The sequence below is a fragment of the Eublepharis macularius genome, chromosome 5, assembly GCF_028583425.1.
Source record: "Eublepharis macularius isolate TG4126 chromosome 5, MPM_Emac_v1.0, whole genome shotgun sequence".
In the NCBI taxonomy this organism is placed as follows: Eukaryota; Metazoa; Chordata; class Lepidosauria; order Squamata; family Eublepharidae; genus Eublepharis; species Eublepharis macularius.
Genome location: NC_072794.1, coordinates 147,934,261 through 147,956,109, shown reverse-complemented (window position 1 = coordinate 147,956,109; position 21,849 = coordinate 147,934,261). Strand labels below are relative to the sequence as shown.

Below are 21,849 nucleotides of genomic sequence, written 5' to 3'. Positions count from 1 at the left end.
TTTTGCTGAACGTAGCATCTGTTGTATTTTTCTGGTGGGTCTGAATAACGTTTGTAAGCTGTGCTTTTTCATAAGTTTTCCCATCTGATCAGTGATTCCTTTGATATATGGCAAAAACACTTTTCGTGTGGGAGACTGTTTTTCCTTAGTTGTTTGATTTATCCTTGGTTTACTCACTCTTCTGATTTCATTTCTGGAGTAGCCATTTGCTTGAAGTGCGTGGTTTAAATGATTAATTTCCTCATATGCAAAAGAACCTCCTCAGGATACAGTGAAGCCTCCCACCATTAGCATTCCACACCCTGGGAAACTCTTACAGGATGACTCAGCCCAACCCCAACCCTCCTGAGTAGATATAAATGACCTGCCAACATCTTTTCCACACTGTGACACTGAGAGATCTCTGTCTTTTGGTGCTACACCTCTGAAGATGCCAGCCACAGCTGCTGGCGAAATGTCAAGAACTACAATGCCAAGACCATGGCTATACAGCCCGGAAAATCCACAACAACCATCATTCTCCGGCCGTGAAAGCCTTCGACAATATAATAATTTACTTGTTTATGATTATAATATTAATTCACAGTATTACTCAGCATTACTTTCCACCCTCCTGGCACAGTAGATTTTTAAAAAGGATAAGTTAAAGTGCACTGAAACTGTCCTACAGAATCTTTTTAACATACATTTTATAACACCAATTGCCATGGGTGTAACCCGCTTTTTAAAGATCCCAGTGCAGTCGGATACTGGTTAAAGGACGCAATGCAACTTCCATCTGAGACTTGGAAATGCAGCATTCAGAAATGGTCCTTCACGTCAATACCTATTGCAACTTTTGATGTTCCAGACAGTGAAGTGGCAAAAAGTGTACTATGTATGTGCTGCGACGAACAAGCATGACATGAAAGACTCATCTTTTGTAGGTTTCCTGTCTTTTATGATGAGAGTCTCTTTCCATTACTTCAGATTTAATGTTTTTGGGGTAATAAGAATGAGCTACTCTGTCCTGCTACAGTAATTCTTGCTCATCGTCTTCTGATCCAGAGGGTCCCTGCCGCACCTCTTCATACCATTTGTTGGTGAGGCTTTTCATCTGTATCCGTCCGTGGTGCAAGTCCTAAGACAGAGGAAAACGACAATCTCTTAAGCAAACAACACTCTAATCTTTGCCTGCACATGAAGAGGAACAGCCTTAGAGGCAGTATGCATAGTGGTCAGAGCTCATGCTACGATTTGGAGACCCAGGTTCAAATCCTCACTCTGCCACGGAAGCTTGCTGGGTAACTCTGGGACCGTAACCCTATTCCTCAGACTAAGCTACTCCACAAGGTGATGATTGTGAGGATAAAATGGAAGAGAGGAGAATGATGTTGTAAGCTACTCTGGGTCTCCTTTGGGGAGAAAAGCGGAATATCAATATTTAAATAAAGTTGCCTTGCGTGTACACGTTAAATATTAAGAGACTGCATGGGAGGGACATTTACACTAACACATACAAACAGAGGGACTGGGTAATCTAGCACAGAACCTGGCAGCTTGAAATTGCTGCTCTCTTTCAATATCAACTTCCACATGTGTGCACCTTAGATGTTTTTAAATCATGCATCTAAAAATCTAGAGACTCAAATGTGACAAACAGGTGCAAAACAATTTATCATGTGGCCTTCTTAAAAAGTTAGAATCAACTGCTGAGTGACCAACGTGTCTGAATCTGTGTTATGTATGCGAAATGGTCCTTAGGATAGCAAAGACAAGCTATGTGGCAATGGGAAAATAGAACAAAAGCAAAAGGGACTGAAATAAAGTTGGAGGATGAGGCTTGTGCCGGGAACTCAGCTCTGTTCTTTTGCCTCTCTGCCTTATTGTCCACTATCCTAGTTATTGTCTAAAGTAATGCACAAAATTTTGCAATGCACAAAAATATCATGAAATCATATCATAAAGATGCTAAATTTTGTTCACTGGCGAAAGGTTCCTTTCATCCTTCATTTTGCAGTACATAACTCAGTCTTGCAAGTAAGTTCATAAAAGAGCAAGAGTCCAGTATCACCTATAAGACTAACAAAATTTGTGGTGGGGTATGAGCTTTAGTGAGCCACAGCTCACTTCTTCAGATACAGCTGAGCTGTGGCTCATGAAAGCTCGCAGTGAAGTTGTAGGAATATACCAGTTTCCCAAACTAGCTGTTAAGGAGGCCATCCCATCCAACTGATCAGCAAATCCCATAATGAGTATACCTCACATGAGATTTATTACAGCCAAAGCAAGGATTCGGTGTAGACCAAGCATGCAAGTAGCCCTTTCCATGACTCCTTAGCTGAAGGCACTGTATTTTATTTCCATCATAGCAACGTGCAATCACTTTATGTATGCATGAGCTCCATCAAAGCTATGGTTGGCTCAGAAGCAGCAAGCCTACACCGCAACCCCATGTGTGGAATTAAGATGCCTCCTCCTGCCTAACTTAAACAGAACCTACCTCTTGTGTGAGACGTCTGGTAAAGAAAGGATTCAAGTATTTGGCATCAAGCCACATGAAGCCTTTGAGGTCCTGGCGCTTTATGTAGTGGGCTTCATACTCTTCCTCTGTGAGTTCTGATAGGTGTTCTGATTCAATGGTGTTTCCCTGGAAAGTTCAGAAAATGACCATTAGTATTGTAAATAACTCCTCCTCTGTGCTCTCGGTTGCTCTTCAGTGTCCCTCATTTATTCTGTTTATTGAGACAAACAGCCATAGCAATTCAAGAAAAGCATTGCCAATTTTATAATACATAAAATATCAGCGGAAAGCAGAAATATCTGTGCAGTAACCACCACTAAAGGACAGGCTGATTTGCAGCAAACCTTATTGGGACATGATGAAATGACCAAGGCAGACTTTAATTAGTACCAGGCCTGGCACATAAGAGGGACAGATGCAGAGACAAAAAACCTAAAATATCTGCCAGGAACCCGCATTTAGCTAGAAATATTTACTTGCACACAAACTGCTCCCTTGCCACCATAATGTGCAGTTGTTTTTCACATTTTGCTCAAACTGCCATAAAATAAAAAAGGTGGTCCAGAAAAATGCCAGTAGAATGATGGGCACATTTGCCCAGGATGGTGTGTATTGCGCAACTATACTGTGACTGTACAAATATTGGAGCAGGAGGCAGAACTCAACAAATTAATAATTTCACTTTCACCTTCTTCATAGGTTTCTAGGCTTTGAAGCATGTGGGCAACATCTGGTGATATTTCGATAGCTGGGGCAAAGAGAGAATGGGGAGGAGGGGTTTCAGGGTGGCCTGCACCAACAAAGTCTCTGAGCGAAGCAAGTGCACATCATGTTATCTGTACAACCCAAGGTTTGGCTTCTTTCAATGCAAACAAGACGCAGGAAGTTAATAGCTCAAAGATGTGTGTGTGTGTGCTATGTGTCGTCAAGCTGCAACTTTATGAATTAACAATCATTAACTGCCTTGCTCAACTCTTGCATACTGAAGGCCATGGCCAAGATAAACAAGTATCTTGATATTACAGGGCATGCTGTACAACTCTCTCTCCTCAAACCCTATTAAGGTGTTCAGAGGAAGTGGGAGGAAGTGGAGGAACAGAGACATCCTTCCCTTATGAGAAAGCTACTGCTGGTACAATAAATCTTTGGACATGAAATAAAGTTTACTGATTAGTATGGCGCCAGCTTTCAGGGTCTAAGCAGCCAGCATCTAAAGATTAGTGCAACTTATGTTTCTTGATTGACAATGCATTCCCTCCACGCTGTGCAGATATGAGCACATGAAAATTGCCACATAGTGAGTGAGGTTACTGGATTCATCTACCACAATACCTGCTTTTTCTGGCTGTAGTTTTCAGGCAGAGAAACCTGTTCCCAACATGTACTACCTGAGATCCTGAGGAGTTTATGATGTAGTTGTGGACATCTAATGTTCCATGCAGAAAAGTCAAAATGTTAGTTGGTATATACCAGCTCTTGGGCATACCTCAATTAACTCTCTGGACCTGAGCCAATAGATCCCAAATAATAAAAGCAGCTCCACATTTTATAGAAAATGTATCTAATGTACATATGAAAAGCCAGTATGGTGTAGTACAGCGGTCCACAACCTTTTTGAGTGTGGTGTATCTTTGGAATTCTGGCACAGCATGGTTGGGCGCAGCCACAAAATCGCTGCTGCAGGAGGTGGAGCCAGCCACAAAAGAAGATCCTTGTGCTGCTAATCAAATCTCCAGTGGCCAATTGGAAGCTTTGCTGGGCAAAAGCTCTATCTGGCACAGCCTATTCTTAAAAACATTTGGCAAGCAACAGGAAAGGTATCAGCGAGTGCTATGGCATCCACAGGCACCACAATGGAGACACCTAGGGTAGTAGTTAGGGTATCAGACTAGGGAGATCTGGGTGTAAATCCTTGCTCAGCCATAGACTTGGATGACTTTGGGCCAGTCACACTCTTTCAGTCTAATGTACCTCACCAGATTGTGAGGATAAACTGGGGAGGAAGAGAACCATCTATAATGGTTTCGGTTCCTTGAAGGAATAGATGTTTATTTGAAAAGCTTATCTCCTGTCTCATCATCAAAAAAGCTCTTGAGGTAGCTGCCATGCAAAGTGAAAAAAATCCAGACATCAAAGTGTACTTCAGTTTAACACTGCCATTTCCTGCTGCAAACATGCAAAGTGCAGAAGAGATACAAATCCCTGCACACATCTTTAAACACCAAGAACTGTGCCGCTGAAGACCCTGGATCAATCATGCACTGCAGATGAGTTTAAAAGTCTGCAGTGGAGAAACCTCAGTGGGGCATTGACAGCTGCGCAGTAATCAAGCTTTGGCTGCATAACGTGCGGAGCTGTCCTTGGTCTGAATGCTACCTCACCTTACAATGTAAGGTAGCCTGCTCTGAAAAACTAGCTCTGTAAGAAGAGGCTTAGGTAGGGTTAACCATTCTGCAAGGCATCTGCTTTGGCAAGATAGTAGCCTTAAATAAGCTTTTTCTGGCTCTCTTCTCTCTCTCCCTCCACCCTCTCCTCATAGAATTGTTCACCTGCTTGATTTTAAGTCACTTGTCAATAATTTACATCTGCTGCTTATCACTGAAGTACACCCTGCCCTCTCTGAGTGACAGCTGACTCATCCTCTACATGTTATCATCATCCACTTATATGTGACTCAGCCCCATCAGGCGGCATCAACGTCTGCATTTCAATGGCGAGGTTATTTCATTTAAAAGGCGACTGACTCGTAATTTGATTGCACTACATTTATCACTTGAATGCTGAAAGCCTGCTCCTACATCAGTGGATTAAGAAAAGGCAGAAGATCTATGCAGAGCGAGCAATATTCAGGAGGCTCTCACGAATCTCTGGCCCACATGCCCCTCCTCTGCCTTAATCCTTTATAGTTCAGCAGCCAGTCATAGAGTCTGAAAGCTAAGCATTAATTAGCTTGAGGACGGGAAGGGGTGAGGGGAAGCTAACCATTTTTTCTGTCTTGCTGAGGTTAATATCCTTCTTGTTCCTCCGACGGGCTTTCGAGTCTTCGATATCGATCAGTCTGATTAAGGGCATGGTTCCACCGCCCAGCAGTAAAATGGTGAACAACACAATGATGATGGTGGTTGTCCCAATCAGCTGCCTTTTTTCTATTGGTTCCAAGCCCAAATGGAGACTCAGGGCATAGGGAATTGCCCCGCGTAAGCCTGAGAGAACAAACAAAAAAACCCAGAAAACTTGAGGAACGCCCCAGGATATTTGCCAACTGATAAAGTTGTAAAGCCATCGAAAGTAGTTTCTCTTTATTAAACTTCTTTAAGCAGAAAAGCAACATATAAATATTTTAAATGAATGAACAGTTGGTGCTTTAAGGTTAGTTTAGGGTCGCCAACCTCCAGGTGGTGGCTGGAGATCTCCAAGAATTACAACTGATCCCCAGACTACAGAGATCTGCTCCTCTGGAGAAAATGGCTGATTTGGAAGATGAACTGTGGCATTATACCTCACTGAGTTACCTCTCCTCCCCAAACCCTATCACTGCCCAGGCTCCACCCCCGAAATCTCCAGGAATTTTCCAACCTGGAGCTGTCAACCCTAAGTTAAGCCCAGGCTATGATTCATCATTCTGCTTTCCCTTCATCAACGGCAGGCAATACTGGCTTTCAAATTATTAAAAAGGATTCTACATTTTCATTGCAGTACAGCATAGGACAGCATAGTTTCTGAATGCTAAAAACTGAGAACTGGAAGAAAACACCACTTTTTTAAAAAGTGTACAGCTTCTATATTGGACTTGTGATTTTGAAGGGTTGCTTGAAGGTTTTGGTATTAAGGGGAGCATTATTATCTGGAACATATAGAAAGTGAGAGGGATGAATTGAATCCTTCCAAAATAAAACACAGATAAAGAGGTAAGATGAGCCCCGTGGCACAGAGTGGTAAGCTGCAGTACTGCAGTCCAATCTCTGCTCATGACATGAGTTTGATCTTGGCGGAAGCCGGGATCAGGTAGCCAGCTCAAGGTTGACTCAGCCTTCCAAGGTTGGTAAAATGAGTACCCAGTTTCCTGGAGCTAATGTGTAGATGACTGGGGAAGGCAATGGCAAACCACCCCATAACAAAAGTCTGCCAAAAAAACGTCATGATGCGACGTTCCTCACATGAGTCAGTAATGACTCAGTGCTTGCACCTTTACCTTTTTAAAGAGGTAAGATAAAGGTAACCTGCCTGATGAAGTGGTTAGAATGCTGGACCAGGATCTGGGGTCTCCAGGTTCAAGTCCCTGCTGTTATTTTTAGGCCATCTTCCCACCCCTCTTAGGATCCCCAAGGCAATGAACAATAAAAAATGACGAAAAACAAGGCTTCATAATGGAGGATCAGAGATGAAAGTACAGGACAGCCCACAACAAGTGGTGATGGCTGTCTGAAAAAGAGTTTGAAAGTGAGCCTTTAAAGGAAGAAAAGAGGCTGGATGAAAGGGCTGCAAGAAGGAAACCAATATGGACAAAGAGACTGTTATGGCAGATGGTATGAAGGCAGAAGAAGAAGTGAACAAAGAGACATTAATGTAGGTGAAAAGAGACAGCATGAACCAAAGTAAGTGAAGAATGATCCTAGAAAAAAACTTGTGCTTTGTTTCATACAAATTCACTAGCCCATATTTATTCTGCTGCTAAGGCCCAATTCACACGCGTCACCTAAAATGCATTTCAGTCCTTCTTCCATTGTTGGTTGAGTGCATGTGAAAAATAGAAAGCTAGCTTCAAATGTTCTTGTACTGGTTACCAAAATGACTGATACACACTCAGGAAGGATGGTTCAAAAGTTGGACTTCAACCTTCTGGCATTTTAAAATGCACGTGTGATTTTGGCATTAGCCGCAGTAACTCTGCCAGCCGCCCTTGCCTCAGGAGACTGGAGAACACAGTCTACAGCCAAAACAATCTCATCAACTTAATCTGCTTTCATATTTTTTATTTTCCGTTGGTTATGTTATTGATAGTCTACTTTTCTCACTAAGAGTCAAGGCAGATTACATAGGATAACTCAACGCGAACACTGACGGACACTTTATGTAGCATGGTGTGCTTTTCAGTTTTTGTGTTGTTGTTGTTTAAAAAAACCAATTTGTTTATGTCGCTCGGTAACATGCCATGCTGGTTGCGGACCTGAACAACAAAACACTGTAAATAAAAGAATTCTTACCACTAAACCACATGATGAACATCATTTTGGGGGTGATCTTGTGATCGCGGAAGAAATTGAGCAGGTAGGAGAGTGGAAAAATATTGACAGCTCTGCCAAAGAGCACAAGTACCTGTCAAGAGCAAGCACCATTAGCTACAGGATAAAAGGGAGAATTTGAAAAAGCTGGTGTGTGGAGTAGCGATTAGAGTACAGGACTAGGACTGAGGAGGCACAGGTTTAATTTCCCACTCTGCTAAGTAAGGTTAACGGATGACCTTGGACTAGTCACTCTCTCTCGTGCTAATCTACCACACAAGGTTGTTGTGAGGATAAAATGGAGTAAAGGACAACCATGTACGCCAATCTGAGCTCTTTGGAGGAAGAGCAGGATAAAAATGAACTAACAAAATAAATATAAAAAATAACACAGCATTCCAAATTGTAAATGATTTGAGGAAAAGAGCAATTTTAATGCCTTCTTCCAACCAGTTCACAAGTAGAGCTGTTGATAATCCATTTTAATCCAAGCTGCTGAAAACTGAGACCAGGTGTGCCTCCATTACAGAACCTGAATAAGCCTGTTACAAGCTGCACATACGCTAAACATTCTGACTATCAACAAGTGAGTGGCATTAATTAAAAGCCAAAGGGTTAAAGGAAATGCAGATCTAGCTCCCGCAGGGGATGCCCAGGGATAGTCCATTTCAACTTAATTGCTCCCAGTGGTGGATCAGCTAAGAGACAAGGAAATGCTTCCTCTCTAGGGCCAAAATGCTACTCTCAGTTATAAGCAATCCCCCACCCTCCTGAGATCTCCTTGCATTCACTGAAGAAGACAGCAAACACATTCAAGGCAATTCATTTCTTTCCACGAAAACCGGGGGGGAAAAACATCCACCCCTCTAAAAAAAAGAAAAGACAAGGTATAGTATTTCTCAGCATTACTAACATTAAAAGATAAAACACACACTGAAGTACTTACACAGACTGTAATATTGAACACATGACTATAAGTAGCTGCCTTATACTGAATCAGACCTTTGGTCCATAAAGGTCAGCATTGTCTACTCTGACATGCAGCGGCTCTCCAGCGTCCCAGGCAGAGGTCTTTCGCATCATCTATTACCCGATCCTTTTAAATGGAGGAGCTGGGGACTGAACAGGGACCTTCTGCAGGCCAATCATTTGCTCTACCACTGAGCAAAAGCCCCTTTCAGTGTGTGATGTAAAACTGATGTGAATTATTAACAATCTGATTTTTTGTGGCTGTGTTCTTCATTTCTCATATACACCTTCCATCACAACTATCCAAGAGTCTTCCCCTTTTCAGAAAGGACAGGGCAATGTACCACTCAGTTGTTTAAAAAAGGTCTTAAAATTCAATGATGGTAAAAAAAGAAGAGAATAGCAACAATTTATGTCCCCTCCCCATCAAGATCACATACCTAATTTGGCATTATATAATTATTTCAGAATAATAATCACTATTACATGTGCTCGATATGCTCTATATATCAAAAGGGTAAAAAAAACCCATGTTTTGCCTGTCTTTTAACTACTCTGACTGTGAATGTGAGATAATGGTTAGGGGTTTACAATTCGGGTCCAGGAGTTTGGGGGAGGGGGGGAGGCCAAATTTGCTGATATGGCAAAATGTGGCTTTCCCAGATCAAATTGGAGAATTCCTAATCCAATTCAGGATCCCAAATTTTTGACCCCATATACATTTGGATAAATTCATGTAAATTTGGGAATTGCTGCTGGGCTGTTTCCTTTGCTACTTCCCTGAAACAAAACAGCAAAGAAACACCAGTTCCTGCCTTTTTTGCAGAGGGGTGGAGGGGCGGGGGGGGGGTCATTTTTCAAGCAAACTCCATCAAATTTTCAGGGAACCTAATCCTGACTGTTCTCTAAAGACTCCCCTCATTTAAGGAAGTCCTAAGAGGTCACAGCACTCATGGCTTGATCCAGCAAGGAAACTCTTATGCTCTGACAATATTACCTAAAACCAAAACACCATTCCTGATGTTGGATGCGCCACAAGTTATGCAGAGCATTTATAATTTGATAAACAGATTGAATGTATGAAGTTTCCGTATACTATTGGGTTTCCTTATACTACTGGTATGAAGTTTCCTTATACTATTCCTCAGGCTATTGGTCTATGTAGTCAAGTATTCTCTGACTGGCAGTAACTCTTGATGTTCATAGGCAGAAGCTTTTTTCAGATCTCATTCTGGAACTTCTATTAAAATGGAGCTGATGCAAATTGATCTTGGGACTTCGTGCGTGCAAACCATGTGCTCTGCAACAGAGCAAAAAGAGACATATATTAGCCCAATTGATTCTAAACTCAGAATTCTGGTATTCCTGGTGCAGAACAGCTTTTTGCAGTGTGCAGACTTTACAACGCAGCTGGGGCAGTTTTCCTAATTTTTACTACACTACCTTATATGAAAGAACAGCAGAGCCAAATTGGCCAAACCTTGTAACGAACAGCCATATATGATCATGATTTTGTTAGCCCAGATGTTGTGTGTTGGTTAGGTTTGCTGGTGAAACCTGGAGAATTAACATCTCCTTCTCCTCCTGTCAAAAGTGTATTATTTTTTAATTGTCCTAAATATTTTTATAAAAATCCATGAGGCTAGACTCAAAGGTGCCTTTTACCTCTTAGGACAAGCCCTTCCATGAACAACACAACCTTCCTATGAATCTCCCACTCAATGAAGGCCTTCTTCTGAGAGAGGAAGAGCATCCCTGGATCTCACCCAGGACTGGTGGTGATTATCTTTCACTACTCATGTGATGCAGAAATCAACAATGTCCTTCCAATGCAACAGTTTATAGTAGTTGGTAGGGGGAAAGGTAGGGGTATAAACATTTAAATACATAAATAGCATCGCTAACAAAATAGTGGGAGGGAGGATGCTTTTTATACAAATCTGCACATCTGACTCACCATTGCCAGGAACAAACCAAGTATGCAGGAGGTTGTATATAGGATAAATATGCATTAAATATGGCTATGATACAAGTTTTTAGCATATTCCCATGTTTGGGGGAGAGTTGTCGTATCTAATTTACTTAGAATCTCTCCCCTCTTAAATTCACATTATAAAGATGCAATACTGAAGGAAATCCAATGACCTAAAACCTTTGATAAAAAGCTATTGATAACCACAACCTCACAAGGACTTTGTAATTTCTTCATTCAGAGAAGCCCTGCCAAAAAGACATATCAATTCTGACAGATGTTTGGTAGGCTAATGGTTCCTTGAATCTTTTGAAAAAATAACTTCCAACATTTGTATTCAGCTACTCTTTTAGGTCCCTGGCCTACCTCATTACTGAAACCTGAACTTTCAAAATTATACATGGTACATATTCAAATAAGATACTAAAATAGAACCTACACTAAAGTCATGGAACCACTGATCACCTAAAACAATCTTAAACAAAAAGGGACTGGATCAAGCCAGTTTTTTCAGTCGATCTCATCCAATTCTTACTATAGCCCCTGTCCCACATGGATTTTACCCATGCAAGTCCAATGATCCCCAGAACAGCCTTTTTGGTGGTCAAAGGTGAGCTACTACTCCTTTTTTCACTAGTGTAAAATTGGGACAGACGCAAACCAAAACTCTTACAGCATTTCCAAAGTAGATCTGGCTCAAGTTTTGACTTGCTTTCACGGAAACAGCATCTCACAAGTGAAGTGCAGCCACAAAGAATGCTTTGCCATTATTCCTGTTTTATAAATGGGGAACTATGGCTGAAGAACCAAATGTCCCAGTGGGTTTGTGGCTGAGCAGGTAAGTGTATTCAGGTCTCAATTTATTTACGGGCCACTCTGCAAAAACATGGAGGTCCTACGAAAGGCAAACCAGCAAGAGTTCACACAAAACATATCTAAAAAATGACTGAGCGCAAATAACTAATAAATACCTACTATGCACCAGATGACAAAGGACATTTCAAACTTGTGAGGAAAGCTAAAAATCGACAGGCCCAGAAAAGCAAAAACGCACGTTTCTGAAAGAGAGAACACACAGAGATAAGTAGTCAAACAGTAGAAGTGTGGCCAATTCAAAAGCATGTGCATGACCCCTTTTCCTCTGCCATATATTAATACTGGATACATTTGCCTAACCAAATAGCATAGGGAATTTAAAAACCATTTGATATGTGTGCTGCTGCATAAATCAACAAAAGTACAGGAAAGGAAGAGTTTCACCACGTACTCCAAGAATGCTACTTCCATCTTTTCCCTAAAAGCAGCAGCAGAGTGAGAGATCTGAATTTTTTTCTTCAGCCTCCTTTGACCTGTCACTGTTTCCCAAAGTTAATGGAAACTGGGTTTAAATCATTGGTGGGGATGGGGTTTAAATCAGGTAGCAGCCTTGCAAGCTATTCTTTTATTCGTATCCTGGTGGTGGAGAGTACTGTCAAGTCACAGCTGACTTATGGCAACCCCTAGTGGGGTTTTCATGGCAAAAGACTAACAGAGGTGGTTTGCCATGGCCTGCGACCCGAAATCTTCACTGTGTCAGGTCCAGTGTATACCTAAACTGTACTGACTCCATTTTCTAATGCTTCTAGTGTCTAAGTGCTTTCTCCCCAGGTGCACCAGTTCCCAGGCAGCATTCCCACCGGAGGAGACTGTTTTGTCTAACACCGTTCCACCAAGCATTGGCCTTGAAGGAGAGCAGCTTCCCAGGACTGAGAGATGTTGTTTTGAGAACTGTGGGGGGGAGGCTAGTCCAGATGGGTATTGTTACTCTGTACCTTATGCTTGCTCTTCATTGGTAACAATGATCATGTACCATCCTGAGTCTCCTATTCAGGACAGTGGACTATAATGGACCTTTTCTGCAGTAAAGTTTCCTTTTCCAAACAATGGACTTGTGTTTGCTTCTAAAGGGAACCCTGTAGTGAGAGCCTTATTTAGCCACAGTCTGACACACTGGAGGCCTCCCATTCGATTACTAAGTACGACTGACCTGCTTAGCTTCTGAGACCTGACAAGATCAGGCTTGCACGGACTATCCAGGCCAGAGCTATTTGCATTCTACTTGTACAGAAATGGAGAAGAGAAAGAGAGAGCGGAGAAGACACTATTGTAATCTAAACCTATTTTGGATGCACCCTATCCTCCAGGCTGAGGCAAGTCATAGAAGACGTAACACACTTCATAACGTATTTTCCCCACACACACCCTTTCTAATATTTTAAGTGCATAATGGAGCAAGGCTACAAAGCTAAGTTCCATCAGTGACCAGGATGCTCTTCAAGGGTCATCTCATTTATTTCAGGCACAGTGCAATAATCAGAAATGATGTCCCTCACTGTCTAATGGCCCAATAACTGTATGCAAGTTTGGTGGCTTGCTGACATGCAAATTAGGAAGCAAGTAGAGAGTATCATGGTAATATACAGAGGAAATAAGCAAACAAGCTGTGAAATCTAACTAATAAATGTTTCTATTGTAATTCAATCAAATTTAAAGCAATAAAGAATTGCCTAGAATTGACCAGAGGTCTATACAGTAATCACCAAAGTCCCACTTGGGTGATTACTGTATAGACCTCTGGTCAATTCTAGGCACATAGCACTTTAATATTGCACAGGAATTCTTGTTGAATTATATTTGAATTATTTTTATATGATGCCTTGCCTTCTGTAATCATCCACCCTGTATATATATTGTTTCTCTTGTTCAAGTTGATTATAATATTGCTTTAAATTTGATTGAATTACAATAGAAACATTTATTAGATTTCACAGCTTGTTTGCTTATTTCCTCGACATACAAATTAGTGCTGCAATCTACACCACACTTATTCTGAAGTTATTGTGCGGATAGAACAAAGGCTATTTTAAGGTAAGAGGGGTTGTTACTCTCAGCTCAAGATAAGTTTATTAAAGCTGAGATATTGGATAGCACCAATAAAAAAATCTCACTTCATCTCTATTCCTGTTCAGGTATCCTATTCACCTAAGAAGAAGACTAGGGTCTGTCTCTCTCCACCCCTTGGAGTCAAGAAAAATACACGTAATTTTCATTTACATACCAGATAGAGTTATGTAGGATTATAAAAAAAAATGTGCATAATCTTTTTTTGAGAAGCGTAATCTTACATTTGGGGCTTCCTTCCTTTTCCGTCAATATGGTATTTCTTTTTCTGTGGCACTAAAGCTATTGCATGTTTTAAGATCAGAAGGCCGGGCACTTTTCAGTCTCCATCGGTCAGTACTATAAACACTTCTGTCTTCTCATTTAAAAGAACAATGCAAATGTTGCTAAATTATTTAAAAACTGAGACTCTTTAAGAAATGACTGCATCCTTTGTATTCAGCCACTTCATATCCTACTAATTGCCCATCCATGCTGTCCCCCCCCCGCCCCCTGCTCTCCACACACAAATACTTCCTTGATATCCGAAAGCTGTGAACAGAAATGAAGCCATGTTGAGTCTCTTGCAACTAAAAATAGCCACTGGGGGAAAGGAGTCAAAAAGATCTATTTTGTTATCAATCTTGTGGCAAGACTAAGCCAGAGCCTGGAGGATGAGGGAGAGAGAAGATTTACTGCACATTCTATCCTGTTTGTCACTAAAGGTGACTTTAGACTCTTTGGCAGACTCCATATTAGTAAGTCTTTTCTCGGGGATGTGCAGAAGCGATGGGCCCACAGGCCAGAGAACACGTCTGCTGCGCTCTGCATTTGTTTGCCTGAAATGACCCAAAGAACATTCAAAAGAACTGCTTGATAAAGAATCAGCCTATCACAACAGAGTTGTGCAAACGCACACCCAGTTGCAGATAAGGTTACCAATTCTGAGTTGAAAAAATCCTGGGAGATTTGGGAGTGGAGCCCGTGGAGAGTGGGATTTGGGGAGGGATCTCAGCTGAGCGTAATGTTATACGCCACCCCCCCCCCTCCAAAGCAGCCATTTTCTCCAAGGGAGCTAATATATACAATCTGAAGATCAACTGTAATTCTGGCAGATCACCAAGCCTCATCTGGAGGTTGGCAACCATAGTTTCAGGTCTGTCCTGATAGTGATGATCTAGCCACATTTATCCAGGCTCTAAATCACATCCAGGTTATACTACTGCAATGGCCTCTATATTGGGTTGCCTCTTGAAACTTTAAGTGGGGAAAAATGCAGGGTGGTAAGGTTGCTGACTGCTGTCTGTTAAAGGGATGTAAAACTGCCTGTTTTGAAAGAGCTGCATTAGCTGCCAATTTCTTTCTAGTGCCAGTTCAAAGAGCTGTTCATTATCTTTAAAGCCGTAAACAATCTGGAACCTGGGAAGTTGAAATATTTCTTACTCCTATATGAATCTGGTCCCAAGTATTTTTAAGCTTCCCTCTCCCAGGTACTGACTGGAAGATGTTTTTTGTTTTTGCTAATTTTTATTGGTTTTCATTTGTTCTAATTATCAGAAATTTGTGCTGGTTTTTATGTTTCTTGCTGGACTTAATGATAGTTTGGAGTAGTGGTTAAGAGCGGCAGGACTCTAATCTGGAGAGCCAAGTTTGATTCCCCACTCCTCTGCTTAAGCCAGCTGGGTGACCTTGGGTCAGCCACTGCTTCTTGGAGCTCTCTCAGCCCCACCCGCCTCACAGGGTGATTGTTGTAAGGATAACAACACACTTTACAAACTGCTCTGAGTGGGTGTTAAATTGTCCTGAAGGGTAGTATATAAATCAAATGTTGTTGTTGTTATCATTCAGTTAGCAGTGTTAATAGCATGATAAAAGCCAGCACTGTATTAGTATTCGGTTGTTTTATTGTTTTTATGCTGTAAATCGCTTTGGGCTCTGCGGCCTGAGAAATGCAGGTTCTAATGTTTGTAATAAATAAATAAAGCAAATGGGAGCACTGGTTCACGCCCTGCATTGGTAGGGATGGAGATGAGATTAAAGTTCTAGTCATTCTATGATGGCCAATGAGGTGTAATGAAAAGAGAGGACCAAGATTTAACTTCCCACTGAGCCGTGAATTTCAGTATGGATCAGTCATTACCCATCCCCTTAATCTGCTACACAGAACTGTAGGATAACTCCAGGTGAGTTCTCTTGGGTTCCTGGGAGAATGTGCAGGATATAAACACGTCAAATAATTCTAGTTTAAAATTTATCACTGCTTGGTATTTCAGTTATAAATGAGCTGTTTCGATGAGCCCATGTATGTGAACCCTCCCCATCAATGCTCCTATTTGCAATGTGGAACTATCTGGTATCATATGAGAACAGCATGGATGATTTTCCTCTCTTTCGATCTGTCCCTCTGGAAAACTGAGAGGTATAAGGAACACTGAAAGAGACTGAATGACCCCAGGTGAGATTCATGACTCAGTGGAGATCTGAAGCTGGGTTTCCCCAGCCCTAATCCGGCACTCTAATCATTAGAACACGTCAAATGTGGAGGGAACTGGGAAGAAGTAAGGCAGCTGAAGTCGAGATGATGGAAACCAAGAGAAAGACAGCACGTACCACACATGAAGGCAACAGTTCTCAAAGTCTGCTGCATTAGGATCTGTGTAACTGGAGAAAGGTTGTGGTGGGTGTAGTGAGACATGACGATGCCCGAGAACAAGATGGCCATGATACCTGGAAAAATAATGCTATCATCAGACAAACAATGCTTCACATATCTATGAAACATTTTACAAATATTTCCCATGAATGAATTTTATCACTGTCAAGGAACAAGAAAAGTAAATCAGGAAGTGATTCCCAGCAGCTGACCCAGTTGTGTGATTAAATTATTAATGGGATATAAATTTGCCTCACTGAAAGGATATCTTACTGAGGATCTTGAAGCCAATGAGCTTAGAAGGGTGTAACTCTGTTTAGGATTGCAGTGCTAAATCCAGTTCAATCCGCATTGAAAAGGCATGGCCAGAACTGAATCTTCCGCAAAATAAGACAACAGTTTCAGCACTCCATAAGCACAGGGGGCGAATGCAAGAGCTTCCGTATTTGCTTCAAACTCTTGGGCAACTCCACATGCTCAGTGGGGATTCACGTCTTTATCTGTCCCTGACATTGCACAGATGGGGAATGTCTCTGTTACAGCATGTAGGTGCACCACAGTTGCACTGGTGCTCATGCAAAGCTTTGCACCAGGCTGGCAGGGGCTGATTAATTATACGAAAAGTTCAATCTAATCCATATTTCCCTGTTCTAACTAAAGTTGAGATAAATGACCAACAGCCATCCTAAGCTGCAAACCTATAATGTCTGTACTTCCAGCCAAGCTCTGACCCAGTTTCAGAAAGATGATTGCATCAAAAGAACAGGAATCATAATTTGGAATTTAATTCTGGGAAAAAATTATTCCTCTGGGACAACTTGATTCAGCACTAAGAACTGCATCTGAAAGGTTAGGGTAGAACCACCAGTGCTGAACCGATTTCACACAAAAGTAGATTTCTTTTCATCATCTACTTTCTTTTCATCTCATTCTCAAACCATTTCAGATGCATGAAGACCAACAAGCAACAATGCCGCCCCAGCCACAGGGGCAATGCTTTTTTGTCATGTAGTTATGAACGCTGCACCCATGTTGCTGGGGTCAGTTCAGCGGACCTTTCCTACAGAATCAGTAGTGGCAATGTTCACTGAGGCCCTCCTCCTGCCCACTGAGGGCACACAAAGCCTCCTGAAATCCTGTACTTAGGAGATCCTCAAGAAAAGCATAATGGAGGTCCATTTGTGAAAGCAAGCGTCCCTAAAGTCTTCAGAATGTGGCTGGGTACAGGCCAGTACCTCACCCAACACCACTATAAAGAGCTACACATGGCCCAGTCAATATGACTGTGGCATCCACATGCAGCCCCAGACATAACACAGACTGCAATGGACTTATACCAACAGTGCAACTCTAAGCAGAGTTAGAAGAGTGTGTCATACGTCATATGCTCACTGCTCACCCTAAACTATCCTCTCACTCTCAGCCTCCTGTCCCCCACTGGATCTGCAATTTTGGGATATGTAATATTAGCCTGTTCTATAAACTTGGTTTAAGGTTGCGACAATAGGTGTGTCATTCTTGGAACGTTCAGTTCCTAGTATGTAGAATTTGGGGTTGCTGAGATGAGGATGGTGAGGGAAGATCCTGTGCAGCTACAAGACATTCTGCACTCCAGCTCTGTTAAATGCACCGTTTGTTTTTTTAAAAGTGAAACTCTTAAGACTTCTAACAAGAACTCAAGGTAAGTGGGGGATAGGCCTCTGACCTTACCTGACTCATGATGAATCATAAGATATAGGGCACAGGAAGCAGCTAAATAAATAACAGTCATAGGAATGACAGCCACTGGCAGACTCCCAAGAAGAACATGTTTGCCAGTATGCCATTTAATATCCTATTTAGCCCAAACCAAAAAGAAGGTTTAAGGACTGACAACATTGGGCTACAGTGAAATGCCATCAGCTCTACTGAACTGGAATGGAATAGGTCAGAGGCATGTTCAATGAAATTACTGTACTTGGAGGAAAAACTGAACTTTCCTCTAGTTATAGAATCTCAGCCCAAAGAAGAGCTCAGAGGTTAGCTCCTTCCTTTTGAAGGAAATGATTTTTTTTTAAATAAAAAATTTAAAAGGCTCATGGTGAATTTTTCTGTACCTACTAGCCATGTATTGTAGTCTCTTTGAAGTTTCCATTAGCTTGTGCTGAAGTTCAACGTGTAAAATGGAAAGCGGATTGCTATTTTCAGCGTGCTGTGAAAGCTTCATACTTGGACCCCAGTGGGTTCAAGCTGGCCAAGCACTACAAGGCAAAGCTCTGTGAAAGGGACTGAGCTATTTCAAGACTGAAATGACTGCATCGAGCATCCCGAGAGCGAGATCATGCATGAGAGAGCCCCAGCCTCCACCTTTCGTCAAGCCCTGTGGATATATTCACTCTGGAGTACGAGTCACTGCATAACAAGCAGGAAAAGATTCTTATGTGACACAAAGAATAAGGGGAAATGGCCGTACATTTGCATAATCTGAAAACAAACAATGATCTGATACTAACTGACAGGTTCACCAAACCTCAAAAATGTCATCATCCCTTGGCTGTTTCTTTTTTTAATGTTCAGTTATGTAACAATGCAATTTTTAACAAAGCAAGTCCTAACTCTTCATCAAGTTCCTTTAAATTAGTGAATGGCCTCCAAAACCTCTAATTATTAATAGTTCTTACATTTTTCCACATGATGCAACTGCTGTAAAAGCACAAGAATCTGTTCTTTCAGTTTTGTTTGAGGGCAGCAGGAGAGCTTGAAAATCCATTCTAATTTGTGTGTCCAAATACATAAGTGTTACTGTCTTTCCTGGAATGGAAGTGGACATCAAAAGAGCCATTTTCTGTTGGAATCTGGGATGCAAATATGATTAGCATCCCTGTGCAGCTGAGGTCAACAACCAAGGAAAGAGAGAATAGAAAACCATGTGGACATGTAACATAAAATGGATTTCAAGCAGTGACACTGGGGATTAATGAGAGGCAAATTAGATTTAAAAAATACATGTGTGTGACAGGTCATGGAAATTCTGTGTCTGCAGAAGGAAAAGGGGAGTGTTTTTCAGATCCCAAGGAATGACACATACAATATTTGATTACAATTCCTGTGCTGCAAAATGAGTATTATAAACTCATGCAGGATTACAGCAAGCAAGCCGCAGCTTTACTGAAATAGTTAAAAGTTGGAATTGTGCTTTTTATGATTCCATTTGTATGTCATAACTAACTGTAGTTTGTTTAATCAGCAGTGATCACATAAGTGAGAGGAAAGTGCTGGTTCTGAGCTTAAAAGCAAGCTGCACTCCTCCATAATTAACACACACTCTTCTTCTCCTTTGCTCCTTTCAACACATACAAGATTTACCAAGAACAGCTGCTTTGTTAGACAGTCTGTGAATCAAGACAAAGGCATACAGGTCCTAACCAGAATTCTCTATTGGAAATGCTCTCCATGGTTAAAAAGTAACATCTGATCCAATACTGGTCAGGGTTACCTGTACTTGTGATCTCAGTGAACCTCCTATCCATTCCTCCTTCCAACTTGGGCCTAAAAGTGGCTTCAGGGAGATCTTGCATACAGATAAACTCAGTACTGCACTGGGTTGGATGTTATTTTCCACCCTGAAATTGTGAGCAAGGTTAACAGTTTGAGCCTGAAATGGTCTGCCCCAAAGCTCACGAAACCCACCACAGCCCAAGGAACTTCCAACAGGCCTTTCGGTTTGAGTGCCACAGAACTGAGAGCAGAGTGAGTTTCCTTACTTCTTCTTTAAAGGCTTTACAGACAGATTTTGTCAAGGAAACATTTTCGTTCCTGAAAGCTAGCAAGAAGCTGAAACTTCAGGGAGCTGCAGTAAGATTGAAAACAAACTCAACTTTATCAATAACTTTGGGCTTATACTTTTTGTAGCTTACCTGAGAGAGAAATGCCTTCTGAAAGTCCATACGGAAGATAAGCAAAGATGATCATCATTCCAAACTCCAGGGAAGGAGTTTTCCGCAAATCAATGTGCTTTAACACGTTAATATCAAATAGTTAAGCAAAATACAAGAAAAACAAGGGAGCAAAAAAAGTAAAATTGTTAAAAACAATGCACAAAGCCATTATATAGTTTGTCATCACAGTGGGATGAGATGACCCAGTGGTCCCAGTGTGCTGTACTGGTTAGAATGTTAGACTAGGAGGGTGATCAATCAAAATCTAGAATATAAAGGAAAAGAATGGCTTACCCTCAAGGACTTAACAGAAGTAGTAGATAAGGAGGTAAAACTCAAACCAAATGAGGAGTTGCCATTTAAATATGGTTGGTTACAATATGGACAAATTAAAGGCCTATTTGATACAGATCAAAGGAAGACAGGTTTTAGAATTAAGAATTCAGAATTTGAGGAACTTTTGTTAGGAGATAGTAATAAAGCAATTTCTAAATTGTATAAATTGTTACTGAAATGGTTCACAGAAGATGAAACAGTCAAGGTACAGATGGTAAAGTGGGCAATACACTGTAACAATGAAATAATGATGGAAGCATGGGAACAATTGTGGAAAAATACGTTAAAAATATCAACATGTACCAGTATTAGAGAGAATGGCTATAAAATGTTACATAGATGGTATTTAACACCGAAAAAAATAGCCATAGCTAATAAGCAGCTATCTAATAAGTGTTGGAAATGTAAGGAGCATGAAGGTTCTCTATTTCATATGTGGTGGACTTGCCGTAAGGCTAGAGACTTTTGGGCCAAAATATGTGCTGAGATGTCTTTGATACTCCAGTATAATGTTGTTAAAAATCCAGAAATGCTGTTATTATCTTTGCACTTAGAAGATGTTAATAGAAATGATAAGACATTGCTATATTATATAACAACAGCAAGAATATTATATGCTCACTACTGGAAGAAAGAAGAAATACCTGAAATTGAAGAACGGACAAACACATTGTTGCACATGGCTGAAATGGACAAACTAACAAGAAACTTGAAGGATCAAGAACCAGAAACATTTTTGGAAGATTGGAAAAAGCTGAAAAAATATATGGAAAAGAAATGGGATGTTAAGGGACAATTATGGTCTTTTGAAGGGTTTTAATGATACTAAGTAAGATAAGATATAGTTAAGATCTTTACCAATAACAAGTAAGAACAACTATAATATAGAAATAATGTGATACTAATAGCGGGGGGTTCGAGTGCTGTTGGAAGTCAACATTGAAAAGGGGGAGGGGAGGGGTGGGGAAATATACTTGTGGGAAGTGAAATGGATTGCATTTGTGTTTTAATCTGACTATATATTGACCCATCCAATAAAATTTATTAATTAAAAAAAAAAGAATGTTGGACTAAGATCTGGGAGACCCAGGTTTAAATCCCTATTCTGCTACGGAAGCTCAGCGGATGACCTTGGGTCAGTCACTCTCTCTCAGCCTAACCTACTTCACAGGGCTGCTGTTGTTGTGAGGATAAAATAGAGGAAGGGAAAATAATGTTGCAAGTGATGTTGGGAGAAAAGCAGGGCACATAAATATTAAGGTACATAAATAATGGATCAAGTGTTCGACACATACAAACTTTATACACACAGAAGCAAGTCATGCAGTACATAGTGCTTTTATTTTTCTCTTTACGTT

General features: G+C 41.0%; 1 protein-coding gene across 1 annotated transcript in view; it reads right to left on the bottom strand.

The window, feature by feature from the left end:
• Nucleotides 1-466: 466 nt before the first annotated feature.
• SLC9A8 (solute carrier family 9 member A8) overlaps nucleotides 467-21,849 on the bottom strand; it is a 74,480-nt gene continuing 53,097 nt past the window's right edge. Inside the window, exons 10-16 of the mRNA XM_054980661.1 lie at nucleotides 20,135-20,240; nucleotides 16,196-16,312; nucleotides 11,642-11,724; nucleotides 7,708-7,819; nucleotides 5,486-5,706; nucleotides 2,483-2,629; nucleotides 467-1,120 (exon numbers count right to left, since the gene is read on the bottom strand). Coding sequence (XP_054836636.1) covers nucleotides 1,013-1,120; nucleotides 2,483-2,629; nucleotides 5,486-5,706; nucleotides 7,708-7,819; nucleotides 11,642-11,724; nucleotides 16,196-16,312; nucleotides 20,135-20,240 — 894 coding nt within the window. The 3' untranslated portion in view covers nucleotides 467-1,012. The remainder of the gene's footprint in view (nucleotides 1,121-2,482; nucleotides 2,630-5,485; nucleotides 5,707-7,707; nucleotides 7,820-11,641; nucleotides 11,725-16,195; nucleotides 16,313-20,134; nucleotides 20,241-21,849) is intronic.